We start from the raw sequence: 24,941 nt of genomic DNA on the forward strand, positions 1-24,941 counted from the left end.
AAAAAAAACTAAATAACAAATAACATGACAACACAAAGACACAGAGAGACATTCTTAAGCACTTTCTGTACCCTCTTTGTTACATGAAGCAGTTGCAGATGAAAGAGGAGAGGATCAAAGCGTCTCTTCACCAGTGGATCAGGGACATCATGGTGGAATGTGCACGTCGACTACAAGCTAAATGATTGGATTGGATTGGATTGGATTGGATATGCCTTTATTAGTCTCACAGTGGAGAAATTTACATTTCACAGCAGCAAAGTGATGAAAGGAATGAAAGTATAAAAACAAAATACATGAGCTGCTGGAAAGGCAGCCACTCTCGCGGCGCCGTCTTGAAGTCAAAATAACAAAAAAAAAACTAAATTAATAATATGACAGCATAGAGACAATATGACAAAACAAAGACACAGAGAGACATAATAATAGTATAATATATTATATAATAATAATATATTAGCTATCTATTTGCTAGATATTAGCTATCTATTCGGTTGGTATTCGCTATCTATTCGCTAGCTATTAGCTATGTATTAGCTAGCTATTAGCTCGCTATTAGCTATCTATTCGCTAGGTATTAGCTATCTATTTGCTAGATATTAGCTATCTATTCGCTAGCTAGCTTGCTATCTACTTGAGTTACTTCCGGGTTGAGTGAACGCTGGCGCGTGTGGCTGCTGCTGCTCACCCACAAAAAAAATTATCCAGTGACTGTAAAGTGACCTTGAGAGTTTTGAAAGGCAGTTATAAATGACATGTATTATTATTATTATTATTATTTATTATGATTGTTATTATCATTATTATTGTTGTTATTATTATTATTTCAGCTAAACAAACTCACTGTTTTTTACGTTGTCTCCGAATAAAGTTAATTCGTGTACGTAATATATATATATTTTTAATACAATTCTGCTTTATAATGTATAAGCTATTTAACCACCTTTCTGAAAATGCCCAATTCACAACTCTATTTTTTTTTTATTTTTTACAGATTTTGGACACTAAGTCATTTTTATTGGTGTTTTGCATTTGACTAAAAATATACTGCGTGTTTTGGGTATTTTAGATGCTATAAAACGTTTTTCTGATGTCAGTTAAAAACAGAAGTGACGTCGGTTGTCCTTTCATGCGACTGTGGATATACGTAGTTTTTTTTTGCGCGCCATAATATTTTTTACCCAATGTGCTTGCCGTAGCTCATCTAAAAATGCGGAAGTTGTAATGAAAGGAATGGTGACGCCGATATGTGTTATTGTTTCTGTTCTCAAATGTCCAAGCAAACGATTGATTCTCTTCTTGCCGTCTGCGATACATTGTAGTATTTCAAATTGAATATGAAACTTTAATTTAGTGAAGTGAATACGCGTTATGTTGCGTGCTCGCTAAATCACTAAAGCTATTTATTTTTCTTACTATCATCAAAGTTTCATCACGAGCGCAAAAAGAAAAAAAAACATGAAAGTCCGTTCGTCTGCATTTGCCTCAATAATTCTAATATTAGAAGTTCTGGCGTTTGCACTCTTCCTGAGGGGATTTTTCCCTCTACCTGTCAAGTCTTCTCTATCCAAGATCAGGGAAAACCTGCCAATGGAACCGCTGTCGGGTAAGTTGAGCCGGGTGGTTGTTACTCATCATCGAAAACCTGATGAGATATGTCGTTTGAGTTACAGGCGGCTCGCCCAATTCGTCTCATATCCCGCAGCCGTTGTTCAAAAGGGTAGTAATCATGTTAGTTGATGCACTCCGGGAGGACTTTGTGTTTGGAGCAAATGGTCGCACGTACATGACCTACACAAGACACTTGGTGGAACGAGGCACGACACTCAGCTATGTGGCAAAAGCGCGAATTCCAACTGTCACCATGCCCAGAATCAAAGTAAGTGACATTTGTTTCATCGCCTGATAAAAATACAGTGTGGCTATAAAAAAAAACAGCAAATACCTTGGCTTACAAACTTCATTGGTTCCCAGACAGAGTGTCTAAGGCGAAAAGTGTGTATCCCAAAAAATTAATTTCCCATAGGAAACCATTAAAATGAGATTAATCAGTTCCCAGGTCTCCATGAAATATAATTTTCAACTAAATAAGCCTTAAAACCGACGTCACTTTTTTATTTTTTAACAGAAAAACGTTTTATAGCATCTAAAATATCCAAAACACGCAGTATGATGTTTTTATTCAAATGCAAAACACCAATAAAAATGACTTAAAGTGTCCAAAATCGGCAAAAAAAATTGAGCTGCGAATTTTCAGAAAGTCCCGCCCCCAGTTCGTGACGTCACGCCAAGACCTTCTTGCCTTGCTGGAGAATCAAAACAATGAGCTTCAGATTCGGAGAATATGCTTTCTTGTTGTTTCACGAACTGAGGACGGGACTTTCTGAAAATGCCCAATTCACAGCTCAATTTTTTGCAGATTTCGGACACTTTAAGTCATTTTTATTGGTTTTACATTTGACTAAAAATATCATACTGCGTGTTTTGGGTATTTTAGATGCTATAAAACGTTTCTCTGGTATCAATGACAAAAACAAAAAAGTGACGTCGGTTGTCCTTTAAGAACAGGCCTGCTATAAAACGTAATCGAACATTTATATAATTAAGTTCGCTAGATAAAAATACAACATTCCTAATTAATATCATGTGAAATAATATTTTTTTATAAACACGAATAAAAAAAAATAGTCCGCGAGACAGAAGCCCCGCCCTCCCCGAGCTCGACCCGCAATGGTTGACATTTTGAGTTCTTACCTCTTCGAATTTTAGGTTTGAATTTCAAACCTCATACTTTACTTATCAGAATACCTTTATTTATGTTTTTAGGGAGGATGGGTGTGTTTCTTTTGAGAAAAAAATTTATTTTTTTTAATTCGCTGAAAACGGCAGCGTTGATATGCATTATCACCAGTAGGTGTCAGCACAAACCTACTATGAGCACATTCCAACCATCACAGCGCTGTAAACCGGCCACTAAATTCATTTGTTTGCATTTGTGGACGAATGTTATTTATATAAGCCTACAGCACTATAGTACACCTCTTAACAAGAAGCTGCGATTGAATTGGCTCTCACTTCATTCCTCATTCAAACAGAGATGAACAGTTGAATCTGTCTCTGACTGGCACAGCTGTCATTTAGTGATGGGAATTCCGGCTCTTTTCAGAGAGCCATTTCTTTTGCCTCGACTCACTAAAATGATCCGGCTCTTATGCTTCCCAAATGGCTCCTTAGTTTGTTTGTTTTTTTTTCTTGCTTAAATTAACTAACTACCAAAAATCATGTAAAATTATGTGAAAAAAAACGAATTACTCATGTAAAAAAAATACACAATATGAAATATTTGTATTTATATGGCTTGATTTATATTCCTTCCTTCTCCTGTCCCACGTAAATCCGCTTCAATTCCAAGCCGCGACCTTTTCGCTGAACAAAGCGGGGCTGTGAAAATGCTACCCATTACAAGCGCAAAATGGTACAATCGCCCTAGAGTTAGCCGTGTTAAACATTGTGTCGGATAAACAGTTAATCATGACCGTCAAATGGCACTGACATTCCTTCCATATCAAAAACAGTGCTGGCATATTCTTGTTGCCGAATAGGCGCAACCGCTTCTTGATGAATGTTGTGTCCAAAAATACTGAAAAACAATCCGTATCCGTTTCACACGATGCACAACAACTCAGTGATAAAAGAAAATACAAAAAAAAAAAAACAAGATGGCTGCCTACATCTTGGACTTCTTCCTTTACTTGATATAGCTGAATGAAATGTTGTTATTTTTCGAAACGCAATCATGTAAACATGTCCTTCTCTAGGCTCTCACCACTGGCAGTATCCCATGCTTTATTGATATGGTGATGAATCTAAACTCCCAAGCCTTATTGGAAGACAATCTTATTTGGCAAGCCAAAACAGCGGGCAAAAAAATGATCTTTTATGGAGATGCTACATGGATACGACTCTTCCCCAAACACTTCATTGAGTACGATGGCACATATTCCTTTGCGTCCGACCACACTGAGGTAAGTTTGTCTTTTAGAATGAGCTGGATTTGGCAAAGGTGTTGAGGAATCCATCCTTTCATACATGCATTATCCAAACTGCTTCATCAAAGCCTTCTCTGCTGGCCTAAAAATATCTGAATCACAGACTTATGTGAATTATGTCTGTGTAAGCTCTCAGTCGTACAGGACTGGTCCATCGATGAAAAGGTTTCTTCAGCCGTCAAAATGTATTTGGTTGGAGATTTACTGTTAAGCCAGAGCTACCATCACAACTTTAGTTCTCTGACGAAGCTTTTCGGATGAGGAAGGAAACATCTGACCCCTTCAAATTTGTACAGATGACGGCTGAAGAAACCATTTCATCGATGGACCACTCCTGTACGACTTAGAGCTTCCACAGATGAACGATGTGTGTCCTTTTTTAACTGAATTGGCCCGGCTGTTAACTTCACATAAACGCTTGGGGAAAATGATCAATGATTACCTGTAATGTTGTGATGCCTAAACTTTATATCAAACTAACTAAACGTGGCTATTTAATTAGTTTCTTTTAACTACCAGCACGCCTCATTTTAGTTTTGATCCCTTTCATTTTGTGTTCGGCAGGTTGACAACAATGTGACCCGCCATTTGGACAGCGCGCTCAAGAGAGACGACTGGGACATTCTCATCCTCCATTACCTTGGCCTTGACCAGATTGGTCACATGAGTGGATACCATAGTTCGATGGTCCAGCCCAAACTGTTGGAGATGGATGATATTTTGAAGAAGATCCACAGTGCCCTCATTTCAAAGGTACATGTGACAATTTTGATCATCTACTCAATCAGTGACACCAAAATGCGGTCGTCATAAAAATGGCATCAGCCCCATCATGAAATTAGACCCCGATCAATAAATGTGTTCAATCACTGACATTTTACCTTTTTTTGCGTGATGACTGCACTGCAACAAGCTTTCGCTGAACATATTGGTGAAGAAAACACACAAACACACACACACACACACACACACACACACACACACACACACACACACACACACACACACACACACACACACACACACACACACACACATTCCTGTTTCAATGTGTTTCTGAGGTCCCGGACAACTCCAGATAAGGAGTGAGGACCACCGTTGATGATACGTTTAGAGAAGAACCAGTGTTACATTTGAAGACTAAATGTCACCCCATTTCCCACTTCAACTTCTTTAAAAACAAAGCAATAAAAAGTGGACTTTAAACTCCACATTTCTGAATGGGTGTATTCAAAGTCTTCACCCTTGTAGTGAATTTCAATTTTACTTTTGGTGTTATGAAATTTTTCCTCTAATTACACACACACACACACACACACACACACACACACACACACACACACACACACACACACACACACACACGCACACATAAACATAAACACACACACACACAGTGAGTAAAATGTGTGTGTATCCAAGTGAAATGAAAATACACACTAAAAACATATTGGGTGAATTTGTGAGGACCTTTCTGAAACTTTAACTTATGCATATATAATAATAATAATAATAATAATAATAATAATAACATGTAATTTCTAAGCGCCTTTGACCCTCTAGAAGCCTTTAGAATGAAAAACCTGTGAGGACCGGCCAAAAGGTCCTCACTACGTGTGGTATAAAATGTCCTCACAAGACTCATCATACCAACACACACGCACACACACACATTCCCGTTTCAACGGTTTTGTGAGGTCCGGATAACTCCAGATTAGGAGTGAGGACCACCGTTGCTGATAAGTTTAGAGACGAACTAGTGTTACATATGGACACTAAATGTCACCTCATTTCCCACCGTTGCCACTGTTTTCCTCCGTGGCAACCAGATTAGCCAAATTTAACAGCTTCGGTGAACAGAAATGGCCCCAATATACCTCAATCAGGATTCTCATAATTCCCACTTTACCCGCAGTCACTGAAGTAACCATGTCATAAAATACGATAATTCGTCTGTGTAAACTCTCAGTCGTACAGGAATGGTCCATCGATGAAAAGGTTTCTTCAGACGTCATCTGTACTTCTTTGAAGGTGTTGGACATTTCGCTTCCCATCCAAGAAGCTTCGTCAGCAAACTAAAGTTAGTTTGCTGACGAAGCTGAGAAGCGAAACGTCCGACACCTTCAAAGAAGTACAGATGACGTCTGAAGAAACCTTTTCATGGAAAATACGATAATGTCTCACATCTCCTATCTCACGTAAATCCGCTTCAATTCCAAACCGCGACAAATCCATATACGCATCGGCGCTCTACGCTAACACTCCTTTCTTCTCATCGCAGGCTCCTCAAGCGTTTGTCACCTGATGTTTCTAATCAAAGCCGTTGTTGCGTAATGGTTGGAATGTCATTGTAAAACAATAGATTTTTTAAACCCTTAAATTGGACGTTTATTTTCATTGTAGGAGGTGGAAGGATCGTTGCCCTATCTGCTCGTTCTGTGTGCGGATCACGGGATGGCAGACACCGGTAGCCATGGGGGCTCCTCTGAACCAGAAGTCAATACGCCCTTGGTACTCATAAGCCCTGCCTTCAAGAGGAAAGGTAAACAGATGGATCTTGTCTTTTGTCGTCAAAAAAACTGCTAAGTGGCACTATACACTTCCATTTTGACTCCTGTTGAAAGAGTTCAAAGAGTTAATGGCTTGGGGGAAGAAGCTGTTTAAATGTCTGCTGGATTTGGTGCGCATGGATCGGTAGCGCCTGCCTGAGGGGAGTAGCTGGAAAAGGTGGTGGGCAGGGTGCGGAGGGTCCAGTAGGATTTTCCGCGCCCTAGTTTGGATTCTTGCGGTGTGCAAGTACTGTCTTGAGCGTGTTCAGTGACCATCACACAGGTAAATAAACCACTTTATTATATAGTACAGTTTATTTCCTTAATTATAATACCATAGCACATTTATTATACATAAAATCATGTATATTTTATGTAGTTTTAAGCCTTAGAAAATTAGAAAGTAGAAAATTATGTTTTATGAGGACCTGGGAACGGATTATTCTCATTTTAATGGTTTCCTATGAGAAATTATTTTTTGGGATACACACTTTTTGCCTTACACACTCTGTCTGGGAATCAATTAAGTTTGTAAAATACACTATTCATTGGGGGTGCGCCTTATATTCCGGTGCACCTTATACACCGGAAAATACTACGGTACTTGAAAATAAAATACAGTAAAGTCTCGTTATATCGATATTCAAGGGAGTCCGAAAAAATATCGATATAACCAGGACTATCGATATATCCGACCCTGTTTGCATGTAATTTTCTCCGTGCGTGCATAGAAATAGTATCGATATAACCGGGACTATCGATATATCCGATATCGATATAACCAGACTTTACTGTATAATGCAATAAAATTACTTAATTTCTATGAATTGTGATCACATTTGCAGGTATAATGCTGAATATACCATTTACATTTATGCTTTTTTTTTTTCTTTTTGTCCGGTCAGTTGGAATGGAGAAGCCCATTAAAATTGAGCAGGTTGACCTGACTCCAACCCTGGCCCTGTCTCTGGGCTTGCCTATCTCTCAGAACAGCGTCGGCCATGTTATTCCAAGTGTTTTTGAAGAAAGCTCACTTCGGGACCAGCTGCGCTTTTTGCATCTCAATGGCCACCAACTAAGTCGCCTGCTCAAAGACAGCATTTCGGACTTTGAGAAAGGTAAGAAAAATCAACTGGAACCACGTATGTTAGTTTAACCTTGTGTTAAAATGAGTTTAAATTTGTGAGATCACTTGAAATGACTTCTACTGAGCTCACTTTGCAAAGATTCCAAGGCATATATAGCTAGCTATATTTTACATTTTACATTACATTACAATATACGCTCAGTAGAAGTCATTTGGAGTGATTTTACAAATTATGGACACAACTTGTCCGGAGGTGTCGGTTGTCCTTTAAACATTGCTACCTTCTTGGTGATCCAGAGGCGGGATTTGAACAATACCGTGTGGCAAAGAAGGCGCACGGGAACTGGATGAAGCGCTACCTAGACGGAAACGCATCCGAGGTCTTGACCAACATGGGCAAGAAAATCGTCAAACAGTATTTGGAGGCCCTGTCTGCCATGAGCTCAGCCCTCAGCAGGCAGCTGGGAAAGTACGACTTATACTCCATGATTGCTGGAATGGTCTTTATATTTCAGGTAAGCAGTCTTTTCTTTTTTTTTTTTTTTGTCTGAATGATCATGACATTGTTTAAATCAGACATGTCCAAAGTCCGGCCTGGGGGCCAAATGCAGCCCGTGGTCAATTTTCATCCGGCCCGCAGCCTCCATCTTAAAATCAAGAACACATGTAGAATTAGCCTATCTAGGTAGCTATATTTTGGCTATGTATTAGCTATCTACTAGCTGGCTAGCTAGCTTTCTCACTATTTAGCTTTCTATTGGCTATATGGCTATCTAGGTGACTAGCAATCTGGCTAGCTATCTACTAGCTGGCTGGCTGGCTTTCTATCTATTTAGCTATCTATACGCTATATAGCTATCTGGGTGGCTGGCTATCTGTTGGTTATCTATTAGCTATCTACTGGCTAGCTAGCTTACTATATATTTACTTCCAGGTTGAGTGAACGCTGGCGCGTGTGGCTGCCGCTGCTCACCCACAGAAAAATGGATCCTGTGACCTTGAGAGTTTTTAAAGGCGCTTACAAATTAAATGTATTATTACTATTAATACACATTCATACATTAATAATACTGTCTGTGCTAAATGCTGCCATCTAGAGGCTCAATGAGGAACAGCAAATTAGTATACGAGTACAGTGATACCTTAGCTTACGAACTTAATTGGTTCCCAGAAAGTGTGTGTAAGGCGAAACGTTTGTCTTCCAAACATTAATTTCCCATAGGAAACCATTAAAAATGAGAATAATCCGTTTCCAGGTCCCAGTAAAACATAATTTTCGACTAAATAAGCCATAAAACTACACAAAATATACCAAATTTATGTATAATAAATGCGCTATTGTATTGTAATGAAAGAAATAAACTGTACTGTATAATAAAGTCATTTTATTTACCTTTGTGACGGTCGTTGTTGTACTTGCCTCTTGATGATATCCGAGGGAAGAACTCAAAAGGATAGAAACCTAGCTAGCTAGCTAATAGATAGCCAATGGCCAATTGCTAGCCAATATGTTTCCTGACTCAATCATCTAGCTAGCCAGCCATATAGCTAATAGATTGCGTGTGGCTGCCGCTGCTCACCCACAGAAATACTTAATCCAGTGAATGTAAAGTGACCTTGAGAGTTTTGAAAGGCACTTAGAAATTAAACGTATTATTAGTATTCATATCATACTAATATAAACATTTCACTGTGTTCTCTCCAAGCTGTTGTTGGTGTTACTGTTGGCAATGCCTGAAGCCTTGAGCAACTCTGCGACCGTGGACCTACCAATCATCTCGGCGTTACTCTCGTTACCTTTTTACCTTTTGTGCTTGCTGCTTGCGTCCGTGCACGTTCTGTTGTGCACGTCTGCTGAGAGCTCCTGCTACTTCTGTCGCCTCTCCTGGGGTCTCGTGTTTGCTGCCATCGGCCTCACTTCAGCCATGTCTTGTTTGTTGATCTCGCTGACAACAAGACGACTCTCTGTCGGACTAAAGTTTGATGGGAAGGTGAGTTGTGCACTCTGTGTATGGAACACTCCAACCTCTTCTTCTTCATCTTCTTCGAACCTACTTTTTAAAAAAAAAGGCATATTACCTTATTTTATGGTGTATAAGGCGCACCCTCAATGAATGGTGTATTTTCAAACTTTTTCCATATACAGTAAAGTCTCGTTATATCGATATTCAAGGGAGTCCGAAAAAATATCGATATAACCAGGACTATCGATATATCCGACCCTGTTTGCATGTAATTTTCTCCGTGCGTGCATAGAAATAGTATCGATATAACCGGGACTATCGATATATCCGATATCGATATAACCAGACTTTACTGTATAAGGCGCACTGGACTATAAGGTGCACCTTCAAAATCAAAATCAGAATCATCTTTATTGCCAAGTATGTAGAACGATGAAAAGGTTTCTTCAGCCGTCATCTGTCCTTCTTTGAAGGTGTCGCATTCAACATCAAATATACTCGTGACGAGATTAAAGAGAACCAACTAGCCTTTTTGGATTGTAAAGCAATTATAAAAGTGGACAGAGCGCTATAAGCAGAAGTCTTTAGGAAGGCTACGCACACTGACCAATACATACTTTTCGATTCTAACCACCCTTTACAACACAAACTAGGAGTTATCAGAACCCTCCAGAAAAGGGCAAAACTAATACAGTGAGACCTCAACATACAAACACCTTACCTTACAAACTTTTCGTCTTACAAACAAATTTATGAAAATTAAACCTTATAATAAGCACTATTTTCATAATACACACCCACCACGGCTGGCGGAGTGATCTTCGGCGGAAGCACACGACTGAACAGCACCAATAGTCCTTATGGAAGGTGACTCTCCTTCCATAAGCCATCAACGAGGCGAAAAGTTCGTCTTCCGAACATTTATTTCCCATCAGAAACCATTAAAATGAGAATAATCCGTTCCCAGGCCCCCCATAAAACATAATTTTCTACTAAATAAGCCTCAACACTACACAAATTATACCTTATTTTATGTATAATAAATGCGCTATTGTATTGTAATTAAAGAAATAAACTGTACTGTATAATAAAGTTCTATTTAACCTTTGTGATGGTCGTTGATGTAGTTGCCTCTTGATGTTATCCAAGTGAAGTGACTGTGCTTTTTCGGCGATAATACCCTCACTCACACTGTCCCCTGCTAGCTGCTTTTTGTTACTCCAAATCAACAGAAGTTTTTCAACCTCTTCTATTGCCTGGGACTGTTGCTTCGACAACACAGAAAGACCCTTAGCCACACATAGCAATGGTCGACTTAGCATACTGGTACTGGGATGCTAAGTCACACAAACGCACACCTCGTTCGTGTTTTTCGATGATCTTCTTCTTCTGCTCGACCGTAATTGTCTTTTGTCTCCTCTTCGGCTAAACACTAGCCTATGGTGGTGTCTTTTTCGGTCCCATAATAGCAAAAGTACTCCACTCGACAACAAACCACATCTGCACTCAAAGGAAGTGGGTGTGCGAAACTAGTCCGCCAGCCACCGTGTCCCTGTTCGACCGTGTGGTTTGGCTCATCCGCTGAAAAATAGTTTGTATGCCAAGATTATATTCTCGCGAATTTAATGTTCGTAAGGCGAAATATTCGTGAGCTAAAGCGTTTGTAAAATGAGGTATCACTGTATCTGTTGAGTGCAGCTTTCACTGTCACACAGCTATTCATTTTGTTTTTTACAGTTACCATTGAAGATCAATAGCAGTTCGTGGTCTCTATCCGAATTGGACATATTTCTACTAGCGGGGACAGCCGCTCACACTCTTAGTTTGGCGGCCAGCAGCTTCATTGATGAAGAGCATCAAACTTGGTACTTCCTCCTCAGCAACCTTTGCCTGGCAGTCTTCCAGGATGTTTGTCGCAAGTACTTGCAAGAGAAGAGCAACCCAGGAGTTGACGAGGAAGAGTTTGTCCTTCCTTATAAAGAAAATACGAAGAAGGAGATCTACACTGAGAAGTGGCTCGCTTTAGCCGCGCCCCCTTTTGTGCTGCTCTGCTGTCGACTGCTGCGCTCCCTCAACCACACAGGCGTGCAGTGGGCTCATCTTCCTGATCTGGGCCATTGGTTGAACAGGTGGGATTGACCAAGAGTTAAATATGATATTCCGCGGATTTAGATTATACGGTGGTACATTGGCTTCAGAATTTAATTGTGTGTGTGAGGCGAAAAGTGGATATCCCAAAAATTAATTTCCCATAGGAGACCATTAAAATGAGAATAATCTGTTCCCAGGTCACCATAAAACATTAGTTTCTACTTTCTTATTTTCTAAGCCTTAAAACTACACAAAATCTACCTTATTTTATGTAGAATAAATGCGCTATGATATTATAATTAAAGAAATAAACTGTACTGTATAATAAAGTCGGTTTATTTTCCTTTGTGATGGTCATTGATGGATTGATGGAATGGAGTGGCCGCTTCCATCAGCATTAAACACTTGATGAGGAACGTAGCCTTCTTCTTTGACCATCTTGAGGAATGATCCCTTGTAGGCGCTTTCTCTGCAATAATTTTACCTAGTTCCTCATCAATTGTGTTCTGTTTAGCTGGGTTGATAGCTTTTTGCATCTAGTGTACAGATGGCTTGTGCGGGTTATTTGTGGAGCCTGATTGATGTGAATTTTAACCTTTCAGTCTACACTGCCTTTGAACTATCAAAGTTGAAACGCTCTGTCGTCTGCCTGTCTCTTTAATGTTTAAATCACCTCCCCTCACTGCTGCATTCTTGACCAATCACGTGGCTTTAACCCAAGACTGGGGGCAGGGAATAGAGGACCAAAACAAGCCGGCTGCCATTTTCTTTTAGGAGAACGTGCCCGTTCGCGAACGACACATCACTCATTGTGTCAGCTGTGTGTATCCCAAAAAATGGTTTGTATGCCAAGGTAAAGGACTCAAGGACACATAGCTATCTAGCTAGCTATCTAGCTAGCTAGTTATTAGCTATCTAGCTATCTCAATGGTTATTTATTAGCTATCTGTTAGCTAGCTCGCTTTCTATCTATTTGAGTTACTTCCGGGTTGAGTGAACGCTGGCGCATGTGACTGCCAATGCTCACCCACAGAAAAACTAATCATGTGTGACTGTAAAGTGACCTTGAGAGTTTTGAAAGGTGCTTAGAAATGAAATGTATTATTTTACTGCCGGCAGGGGACTCAGCCTTTCATGACCGACGCTTCTGCAGCTCTATGCCAAGCTATTTGAGACTATATGCAAATTGAAATGATACATTAGTAAAACATTGTCTTCTTGATTTGAATACCACACCCCTGGACGTCCCAAGCACCAACAACTATAAAACAACAGAACGTAGACATTTTAATGGGTTGCTTTCCATGAACTAATAGATTTGTAACCTGGCTAATGATCTGTGAAGGAGTTTACCAACTCATAAATTAGTCCAATGCCAGATCTCCGACATGAAGATGACAGTTTAACAGGCTGTGTTTGTTCACCTCAGATTGACCCCAGATTTTCTCTGCTTCCATTGTGGGCCTTCTAAGTAAAATACTTTTAAATATGATAACTTCATTTCTGTCTATTCTCGATCAGTAGTGCAATATTTTTCCAAATAAAAGGATGATAAATTTTGAAGTTGCAAGTGTGCCGCATGCTTTCTTTTCATCTTAGTTTTTTTTTTTTTTTTTTCTCTTTGTAGCCCACAGCATAAAGTGGTCCTGTCCTTGCTGTCTGCTCTCTGTTTGGTTTTCATCTACTTCTTAATTCAAAGACGATGCTCAATGGTGTCCAAGGTTGCCCTCGCACTTGGACTTTTGGGAGTCTACAACTACCGGGCAGCTGTTGGCAATGTCCTGTTTCCCTGGCAACACTCCGGTCGGAACATGTCCAAGTAAGTATTTCAGACCCACTCGACCATGACGCTTGACTCGTGACTATGAAAAAAAAAAAAAAAAAAATACAAACCTCTGTCCTTTTGTCTCGTGTTCACCTTTTTTTATGTCAGATTGAGTTGAACAACGTCGACTTGTCACTGATGATGTCAGTGATACTTTATTTAAAACAAAAGTCCCAGCCTGAGATAATGTGTTATAATATACATTGTATTCACTGACACTTGACTTCTTTTTACACAGAATTTACGCAGAACATGAAGAATCTTAAGGCATTCACTGCCATTCCCAAATTTATTCGGGAATTGAAAATATGACGTAGAGCGCAATTCCCGAATTTATTCGTGTTTTCTTTTGTTTTCTGTTTGGGGGCTGATAAAGCACTGGCCATGGCCTCTGGATATATATTTTTTTCTTTTCCACAAGGAGGCAGCATTTCCCTTTTTTTTCATGTTAAGTCTTGTTCCAGCTTCAGCTGGTGTTAAAGCACTATATACTGTACAGCACAGGTGTCAAAGTCAAGGACCGCGGGCCAAATCCGGCCCGCCACATCATTTTTTTCGGCCCGCGAAAGCAAATCAAATTTGTTAAATTCCATGATGATTGCTAAAATCTGAGCCAAAATTTCATATTTTTGGATGTCAACCACAATAAAAGTCATTATTCTTGACTTCAGATTTGAAAACGAGTTATTCATTAATTTGCTGTGTGCTCTATATGTAATATTTGAAGGGATTTAAACATCCTAATGGGAAACCATAACTACAATGTGGCCCGCGGCAAAAAATGACTTTGACACCCCTGCTGTAAACCAATATACAGTGAAACCTTGGTTTACGAACCCCTTCTTATGAACTTTTCGGTTTACGAACGTTACATTTATGAAAATTGTACCTTATAATTACCTATATAATACTATATATATAGTATACTACATATATACTATATACAGTAAAGTCTCGTTATATCGCTATTCAAGGGAGTCGGAAAAAATATCGATATAACCAGGACTATCGATATATCCGACCCCGTTTGCATGTAATTGTCTCCGTGCGTGCATAGAAATAGTATCGATATAACCGGGACGATCGATATATCCGATATCGATATAACGAGACTTTACTGTATACTTATAAATACCTATATAATTATTTAAGTATTTAACCAGGTCGATGACCCTACAGTTGCTTGGCCTCTCCTCACTTCTCCTGCCTTCCTCCGCAGTCATTGCTCACCAAATTAAAATCTCAACGTTACCTCAGCCATACAAAGGGCACCCGAATGAGGCAATCTTTTAATAAACTGCATGATTGACATGCTGACAGCTGAAACGTGCCCTGGCTTTTTCATCAGACCTCAACTGGCATTCGTCGTGAGCCTTTCTCCATGCATCATTTGAGTGTAAAAAATACGAGATTTCATGATTTTTTTTTCTTTTAGCAAACATATACAGTGGTACCTTGGCTTACGAACTTAATTGGTTCCCAGACAGAGTGTGTAAGGCGAAAAGTATGTCTCCCAAAAATTAATTTCCCATAGGAAACCATTAAAATGACAATAATCTGTTCCCAGGTCCTCATAAAACATTATTTTCTACTTTCTAATGTTCTAAGCCTTAAAACTACACAAAATATACCTTATTTTATGTATAATAAATTTGCTGTGTATTATAATTAAAGAAATAAACTGTTTAATAAGGTCTTTTTATTTACCTTTGTGATGGTCGTTGATGGCTTGATGGAATGGAGTGGCCGGTTTCCTCAGCATTCAACACTTGATGAGGAACGTAGCCGCCTTCTTCTTTCACCATCTCGAGGAATGATCCCTTGTAGGTTCATTCTCGGCGATAATTTGACCTTATTCCTCATCAATTGTGTTCTGTTTAGCTGGGTTGATAGCTTTTTGCATCAAGTGTACAAATGGCTTGTGCGGGTTATTTGTGGAGCCTGATTGATGGGAATTTTAACCTTGCAGTCCACGCTCTGCCTTTGAACATCAGCGTTGAAACAAATCCAAATTTCACTGTATTCTATCCATTTTCTCATTCTCTTTCTGTCATCTGCCTGTCTCTTTAATGTTTAAACCACCCCCCTTCACTGCTGCGTTCTTGACCAATCATGTGGCTTTATCCGAAGACAGGGGGCGGGGAATAGAGGACAAAAAAATGTCAGCTGCCATTTTCTTTTTTGGAGAATGACTTTACTCTCTCTCGGTCTGTAAACGCCCCCCTATATATATATCCCTACTGTCAAGACGTGGCGATGCCAGACTCAGCAATGATTGCTCCCTGCTCTCAGGTTGGAGGGAGCAGAGGACTACTCCCTGCGGCTACACTGATTACTTCTATTGTCATGACTGATTACTTCCACTGTCCTGACTGAGTACGGGGTCTCCGACTGGCCTGATTGCCCTATTTGATCTCGTATTACCTCATCAGCATAACTAAGCCTATGTTGCCTAAGAAGTCGGTTGTAGGAACGATCCAAATTGAACCTCACCCCACCATTGCGATTTAGTGAAGGGTTTTGCTGTTTTATGAAAATCGCTTCTTTTACTCCCCTTTCAAACCATCTATGTTCTTTCGCTAAGATTTTAACCTCATTGTCGTCAAGTGAGTGGTTGCTAGCTTTTAGCTGCATACGTACTGCCGATTGAGGCCCACTAGGATTATCCCTGCGATCTTGATTTTCATTTTTACAATGTATTCAATAAACTACATGACTTTGTTTTTTATTTGGCAGCCTATCTTTTGGATGCACTAATTTTTTCCCTTAAAGTGTTTATCGGTTTGAAATAAGTAGGAATTTTGTGTTGCCGAAGGGCAAAAATAATAGACGTTCATCTATGTTGCTCGCCATCAAACAATGGTTGCTGGATCAACGCTCTGTGTTCCATTGAATCTTGAAACACAAATTCTGGCAGTGTGTGTTTGTTTCATGTGAGTACTGTATGTGTGTTTCGAATTCACCCCTACATAACGCATGAACCATTTCATCTAGGAGCTTGTTTCCGGTTCAAATGTATTCATGCATCTAGATCACGCTTAAATATGGAAATATATTCCAAGCCATCTTGAGACACCTGTGAACCTCGTGTCCATCGCACAAACGCACACTCTCGCATTCGCCGTGACCTGCCTAGAATATGTCATTGGCATTTACATTTTCCTACTCAAGGTCCACTCACTATTAAAGATAACCCTTTAAAAAATCCCCCGGATGTCAGATGTCGCCGAAAATTAATCACAAGAAATACATGGAATTTAAGATGCTCAAAAGAAATCATTTTATGCCATTCCTCAATTTAAAAAGGCTAACAGGCGTCTCCAAGGACATGCTTGGTTTACTCCGAGCATAAGCATGTTATACTAAATAAATATTATTATAGTACCTATGCTTGTCTGTGACTGTAAAGTGTCATTGAGAGCTTTGAAAGGCGCTTAAAATGTAATGTATTATTATTATTATTATTATTATTATTATTATTGTTATTATTATTATTATTATGGCGGAAGACAAATCATGATTATTTTCATTGAGAAAACCAAAATACCAAGATTGACTAGACAAAATATAAAAAAAAAACCTTCCTGTTTCAGGATACCAAAGATAAAACAATATGGAATGGGAAGGTGCCAACATGAAGGGGTCCTGATTGTTGTGAGATATTGAAATTGTCAAGATATTTGCCATGGTGGTCTTGGTGCAATTAGAGGAATAGCAATACCCGCCTATGTTGACGTGTATTGCTCTGTCACGACGCGAGGACTGCTACGTCACTATGCGTGGTGTCAGTGGTTCAGATTCATAGGGAAAAAAAACGAATTTAACTTTGAAAACATTATAGTAGTGCGTTCATGAGAAAATGCTAATAATTAGCAATGACAACAATTTGGTTGAATATCACAAACCACATTAATTTGTTTGTCATTGTCACTCGAATTGCAGGACCCACAGAATATTGAGTTTTAGGACTACATAAATATTCAATACAGCGTCATAAACCTTACATGCTCTTCTTTCATCAGAAAAAAAGAGTTAATTCCTAAATTGTATGGGTCTGGAGTTATATGAGCCGGAAATGAGGGCAGCCAATTGCGATAACACGCATAAAGAAGGCGTAAGTTGACACAAATTCCTCGCGCTGAATATTCAGGAAGTCTTGTTTTTGAGTTGGTGACGATTCCTGACGTGACGTCACGGCAGGAACGCCCCTGACCGACAAAGCGACATCCAATGCATTTTGGGCACTTTCTTTCGTCTGACATTAGAAGGAAAACTACATAAATAACGCGATGGTGAATCGTTGTGTGTTGCACCTAGACTACCAATTGCGGTAAAACGCATAAAGGAGGTGTGAAGTTGACACAAATTTCCAGCAGACAAATCAGCCCATTTCCAACGGAGATTGGGCGCCATCTTGTGCATTTTCTGGGACGCTACATTGGAGTCCAGACGGCTCAGATTGATACGGAAGGACCTCTTTAATCGATTGCAAACATTCATGCTTTCCTCTTCAGAACTATTTGAATCATATTCATAAGTGGATGAGTAACAAGAAAGCGTCTTCTCCGAATCAGAAGTCTCTCAAGCCATTGTTTTGATTCTCGAGCACGGCAGTTTGTGACGGTGTATCCTGGCGTGATGTCACGAACAAGGGGGCGGGACTTTCTGAATCTCGCCATTACCGAGCTCATTTTGTGGCAGTTTTGGGACACTTTTTTATTGGTGTTTCTAAAAATGTCAGCCTGCGTATTTTGGGTATTTTAGATGCTAGAAGACGTTTTCTGATGGCAGTTAGGAAACAAAAAAATGGTGTCGGTTGTCCTTTAAGCATTCTTTTGGTGGCCCAGATTGGAATCCCTCTCACATGTAAAGCAATACCTATTCTCTGGAGGCGAAATCCAACACTCTCGCTACAGTCAGCGTGGCAACAAATGCACATTTACTACCGGTAATGACTTTTTGCCACAGTGCCTTGAAAATAAATGACACTTCATAACTGTGGAGAGTGCAATTTGCTGGCATCCATTCCAGAGTATCACCTGCCTCGCTCCGAAAAGTCAGTCGGAATGGGCTCCATCCAGTACGGTCTCGAAAATGGATGGCAGCAAAGCATCGGAGGAAACCCCGGCCGGCTTCAGAATAACCGGAGAGACAAGCGTTTGATGATTTATTATTATTAATCTTCTTTTGATTCATGGTTATATTCTATTGAGATGACTAGGTTGTCATTCTTAAGTAACTCTGCCATTCGGCGCTCGAGTGAAGTCAATCCACCGGCTGAAATCTGTCACTCACCTCGCCAATTCATGACTTTTGCTCAGCATTAATTCATGATAAGTGCAATATCTGCTATATTGTTGGCAGAGTTATGAATAATAAAGAGCTAACCGTCTGAACGGTATTGCACTGCGTCAGTTCCCTGTAACAGGTTCCATAAAACACGCTGTTTAATAATACATTTCCGTTGCTTGCTCAGCTCCCTTCGGTTCTGCCATTATGCCGTCGTGCTTTTTTTCAACTTTGATGGCTTCCTGTTGGTTCAGATATTTTTAGGCCAGCAGAGAAGGCCTTGCAGGCCGTGACAACCGACAAGACAATTTGGAATGATTTCAGAAGAATTCACAGACAAAATAGCATTAGCATCAGTCCGTGATTCAGATATTCTTAGGCCAGCAGAGAAGGCCTTGCAGGCCCTGGCAACCGACAAGACAATTTGGAATCATTTCAGAAGAATTCACAGAAAAAATACCATTCGCATCAGTCTATGATTCAGATATTTTTAGGCCAGCAGAGAAGGCCTTGCAGGCCCTGACAACCGACAAGACAATTTGGAATGATTTCAGAAGAATTCACGAAAAAATAGCATTCGCATCAGTCCGTGATTCAGATATTCTTAGGCCAGCAGAGAAGGCCTTGCAGGCCCTGACAACCGACAAGACCATTTGGAATGATTTCAGAAGAATTCACCGACAAAATAGCATTCGCATCAGTCTGTGATTCAGATATTTTTAGGCCAGCAGAGAAGGCCTTGCAGGCCCTGACAACCGTCGAGACACTTTGGAATGATTTCAGAAGAATTCACCGAAAAAATAGCATTCACATCAGTCTGTGATTCAGATATTTTTAGGCCAGCAGAGAAGGCCTTGCAGGCCATGACAACCGACAAGACAATTTGGAAGAATTCACCGAAAAAATAGCGTTCGCATCAGTCTGTGATTCAGATATTTTTAGGCCAGCAGAGAAGGCCTTGCAGGCCCTGACAACCGTCGAGACACTTTGGAATGATTTCAGAAGAATTCACCGAAAAAATAGCATTCGCATCAGTCTATGATTCAGATATTTTTAGGCCAGCAGAGACGGCCTTGCAGGCCCTGACAACCGACAAGACTATATATATATATATATATAGGGCCAAAACTGCCAGCAAAAATATTTTAGTTTGCTGACGAAGCCTCTTGGATAAGAAGCGAAAAGTCTGACACCTTCAAATTTGTACAGATGACGGCTGAAGAAACCTTTTCATCGATGGATGGACCACTCCTGTACGACTGAGAGCTTACACAGACGTAAATTTGATGTATTTAAGGAATGTCTGTCGCTCTTTCTTTCAGGGGAACCGTGGAAGCGCGCTTTGTCTACGTCTTTGTTCTGGGTATCCTCTTCACGGGTGCAAAGGACCTGTTGCGATCGCAACTCATCACAGCTGACGGCAAATTGAAGAACAGGGGCTTGTGGGAAATTTACAGCGGCCTGGTCCTGTTGGTGTCCCTGTTGTTTCGGCCCCACAACCTGCCGGTTTTGTGCTCTTGTCTGCTTATCCAAACACTTCTGGCTGAGTTGGTTTGGAAGAATCTCCATTATGATGCAGCACAAACTACCATCATGCACTACTGGTTTGGACAGGCCTTCTTTTACTTTCAGGTAAGCGAGTCAAACATGTGATTTTTGAACCATTTTTCATCATATGGGATATTTGTCAGGACAGTGATACCTTGGCTTACAAACTTAATTGGTTCCCATGAGTCTTCTTGTGCCGGTCCCAAGCTTGGATAAATACAGAGGGTTGTGTCAGGAAGGGCATCGGACGTAAAAGCTTGGCCAAAACAAACGTGCGGATCAAACCTCTAAAGATGGAGGACACTGATTTGCTGTGGCGACCCCTCGTAGGGAAAAGCCCAAAGGAAAAGAAGACATTTATGACAATTTTACCTTGGCATACAAACTATTTTTCGGGATACACACGGAGCTGCCACAATGAGTGACGTGTCGTTCGCGTACAATGCGCAGATGTTTTTTGCTTGTCATTTCTGTTTGGCAAATATTTATTTTTTGTGTGTAGTGCGACAATAGATTCTCGTCTTTTTTATTTTTTTTGCAGGGTAATTCCAACTGCATTTCAACTGTGGACATCTCAGTCTGGTTTATTGGTTTTGACAACTATATCGAAGCTCCTGCCATCTTCTTGACAGCCCTCAGTACGTATGCCGGGCCAGTGCTTTGGGCTTGTCACCTTGTTTGTTACCTCAGCTCCGAGAGAAACAGGTGAGTTGCTCACGACTTTTGTGTTCTGTACGACCACTCTGCCTGCACAGAACTAATTGGACCACTGTTACCATTGTGTATCATTTGAATGATCATCAGACTCCATTGCAAATTACCACCAGGTTCAATATATTCTCATTAAATTTTTTTGTTTCACTCATTGTCAGAGATGTTCGATCGAACACAGAAAGATTGTCTTTTACTGCCGGCAGGAGACATAGCCATTCATGACAGACTGCTGAATTCTGCAGCCCTCTGCCAAGCTATTTATTATTATTGAGAGTGTATGCAAATTTAAAGGACAACCGACGTCACTTTTTTGTTTCTTAACTGACATCCGAAAAACGTTTTATAGCATCTAAAATACCCAAAACACGCAGTATGATATTTTTATTCAAATGCGAAAACACCAATCAAAATGACTTAAAGTGTCCAAAATCTGCAAAAAAATGAGCTGCGAATTGGGCATTTTCAGAAAGTCCCGCCCCCCTTTCGTGATGTCACGCCAAGACGTCTTGCCTTGCTGGAGAATCAAAACATTGCCTTCAGATGCGGAGAATATGCTTTCTTGTTACACATCCAGTTATGAATATGATTCAAATAGTTCTGAAGAGGAAAGCATACATGTTTGCAATCGATTCAAGAAGTCCTTCCCTGTCATTTTGAGGCATCGGGACTGAAATATAGCATCCCAGAAAAGAGGTAGAAAATGGCAAACAAGCTCCCTGTGAGGAATGAATCAGCCCGTTTCCACAGGCTGATAAATTCCTTATATGGAGCTTGGTCGCCTTCTTCTGGCTCTTTTTGGTGCAACATGACATTTTCAGACCAAACAAGCACAGCAAAATGCATTGACGTGATGGAAGGACTGCTACAATGTGTCCTTTTTTTTCGGTCAAGGGCGTTCCTTCAGTGACGTCACGTACGGACTCGTCACCAACTCAAAAACAAGACTTTGTATTGTATTTTATTATAGTACCTATGCTTGTCTGTGACTGTCGAGTGTCTTTGAAAGCTTTGAAAGGCGCTTAAAATGTCATGTATTATGATTATTATTATTATTATTATTATTATTTCAGCGTTCCACATCATCTAATAATGTGTTTTGCTCCACAGGAGTCCCGTCGCGATGGGCCACGGCTGTTACTGTTTGGCTCTGCTCAGGTCAATCCCGGTGGCGGTTTACATCGTTCTGGTGACCGTCCTGCGCTACAATCTCTACATATGGAGCGTTTTCTCTCCCAAATTACTGTATGAGGCCATGCATCTGCTGCTCACCGCCGGCATCTGTCTCATCTTCAACACCGTGGAGCAAAGCCGGACCTCCGCCACGGCTTAGGGAAGATTCGTGGCAAGTTAAAACAGTTGGTGTTGACTTTCCAAAGAGAAATTAAAAAAAAAAGGAGGTGATAGGAAAATGTTTTTTGGGAAGATTGTAAAATCTCAGGGATTCAATCCGAAAACGGGTGCTGAATTGATTTTTGGCTCCATTCAAGCCAAAGGAAACTCAATAAGAGTTGTCTGATAGCTCGCAAAATCCAGTTTTGAGGTTAAAACAAAATGCTGTACCGTGATTATTGTAAAGGACAACCGACACCATTTTTTTTGTTTCCTAACTGATGTCAGAAAAACGTTTTAGAGTATCTAAAATACCCAAAACACGCAGGCTGATATTTTTAGTCAAATGCAAAACACCAATAAAAATGACTTCAAGTGTCCCAAAACTGCCACAAAATGAGCTCACTGGGCAGATTCAGAAAGTCCCGCCCCCTTGTTCATGGTGTCGCTATTGGTCACACACTGCCTTGCTCCAGAATCAAAACAATGGCTTCAAAGAGTTCAGATTCAGAGAAGATGATTTCTTGTTACTCGTCCAGTTATGAATATACTTCAAATAGTTCTGAAGAGGAAAGCATAAATATTTGCAATCGATTAAAGAAGTCCTTCCGTATCAATTCAAGCCGTCTGGACTCCAATGTAGCGTTTTCCTTCTGATATGGCGATCAAACACTGTGTTTTCAGACGAAAAAAAAGTACCCAAAATGCATTGTGTGTCGCTTTCTCGGTCAGGGGCGTTCCCTCCGTGACGTCACTTAGGGCATCGTCATCAACTGGAAAACAAGACTTCCTTAATATCAGCGCAAGTCTTCAAAGGTCAAATATAGCTACGTGCGGTGGAATCTTTGTAAAATACGCTCAGTGGAAGTCATTTGAAGTGATTTTACAAATTATGGACGCAACTTGTCCGGAGGTGTCGGTTGTCTAACCTACTTACGCCGAGCGTCTTCATATGAATACAGATGAATTCATTTTTAAATCTAAATAAAATCAAAACAGAGCATCGAATAGATTCAAACAGAGTATATAATTAATGATAATATAATTATATATAATTAACAATAATGCATGTTATAAGAAACTACATTAATGCATTTGAAAATGAATTAATCTGGGTTCATATGAACACGCTGGATGTAAATGGGTTATTATTCCACATGATTGCTAAGTTTTCCCAACTTCTTTTTACTATTAATATTATTATTATTATTTTCATTATTCGTATTATTACTGTCATTATTCTTATTAAAGAATAATGAATAAGAATATAAAAAAATATATTATTATTATTTTCATTATTATTATCACCATTACTATGTTCATTATTATTGATGTTATTATTTTTATTATCATTGATAATTATATTCATTAATCATATATATATATATATATATATATATATATATATATATATATATATATATATATATATATATATATATATATATATATATGTGTGTATATATATATATATATATATATATATATATATATATATATATATATATATATATATATATATATATACACTTACTCAAAACGGTCTAAAAAAGGCAGGGATATGATATATATATATATATATATATATATATATATATATATCCCTACACTGCTATGATGTCTGGATAGTAGTTATATATACATAGGGCCGAAACTACCAGTAAGACTTTAATTCGTTGAAGAAGCATCTTGGATAAGAAGCGAAACGTCCGACAACTCCAAAGAAGTACAGATGACGGCTGAAGAAACCTTTTCATCGATGGACCACTCCTGTACGACTGAGAGCTTACACAGAAGTAGCACTGAAAATTGAATTTCACTGTTCTCAACAAGCGAGAGGATATTTGTTTGAAATATTTGTCGTGTTAGGATTTTTATGTTTATTGTTCCTGTTTGTCTGTGGTGTAAAACTGTAAGAGTTTCTCATAGTTTTATACAGTGATACCTCGGTTTACGAACCCCTTGCCTTACGTACGAACTTTTCGGTTTACGAACGTTAGCTTCATGAAAATTTTACCTTGGCATACAAACTATTTTTCAGGACACACACGGAGCTGCCACTATGAGTGATGTGTCGTTGAGATTTTGGAATTTTAATCTTGCAGTCCACACTCTGCACTACATAATAAAGTCATTTTACTGACCTTTGTGATGGTCGTTGATAATAATAATAATAATAATAATAATAATAATAATAATAATACATTACATTTTAATGGAGTGGCCGGTTTCATCAGCATGAAACACTTGATAAGGAACGTAGCCTTCTTTAACCATCTTGAGGATTGATTCCTGGTAGGTGCTTTCTCTGCGATAATTTTATCTAGTTCATCATCAATTGTGTTCTGTTTAGCTGGCTTGATAGCTTTTTGCATCAAGTGTACAGATGGCTTGTGCGGGTTATTTGTGGAGCCTGATTGATGGGACTGCTGCGTTGTTGACCAATCACGTGGCTTTAACCGAAGACTGGGGGCGGGGAATAGAGGACCAAAACAA

General features: G+C 39.5%; 1 protein-coding gene across 1 annotated transcript; it reads left to right on the plus strand.

Annotated features, from left to right (window-relative positions):
- The first annotated feature begins 1,139 nt into the window (after positions 1 to 1,139).
- pigg (phosphatidylinositol glycan anchor biosynthesis class G (EMM blood group)) lies at positions 1,140 to 23,786 on the plus strand. Its single transcript, XM_089019399.1, has 13 exons — positions 1,140 to 1,606; positions 1,674 to 1,879; positions 3,819 to 4,025; positions 4,614 to 4,802; positions 6,453 to 6,591; positions 7,504 to 7,716; positions 7,983 to 8,200; positions 9,392 to 9,676; positions 11,387 to 11,778; positions 13,368 to 13,559; positions 20,177 to 20,486; positions 20,944 to 21,107; positions 22,224 to 23,786. The coding sequence occupies exons 1-13, from the start codon at positions 1,459 to 1,461 to the stop codon at positions 22,444 to 22,446; spliced, it is 2,886 nt and encodes a 961-aa protein (XP_088875525.1). The 5' UTR covers positions 1,140 to 1,458; the 3' UTR covers positions 22,447 to 23,786.
- Positions 23,787 to 24,941: the final 1,155 nt, after the last annotated feature.

The sequence above is a fragment of the Hippocampus bargibanti genome, linkage group LG02 (genome assembly GCF_051943395.1).
Source record: "Hippocampus bargibanti isolate YZ-2025 linkage group LG02, ASM5194339v1, whole genome shotgun sequence".
Lineage (NCBI taxonomy): Eukaryota > Metazoa > Chordata > Actinopteri > Syngnathiformes > Syngnathidae > Hippocampus > Hippocampus bargibanti.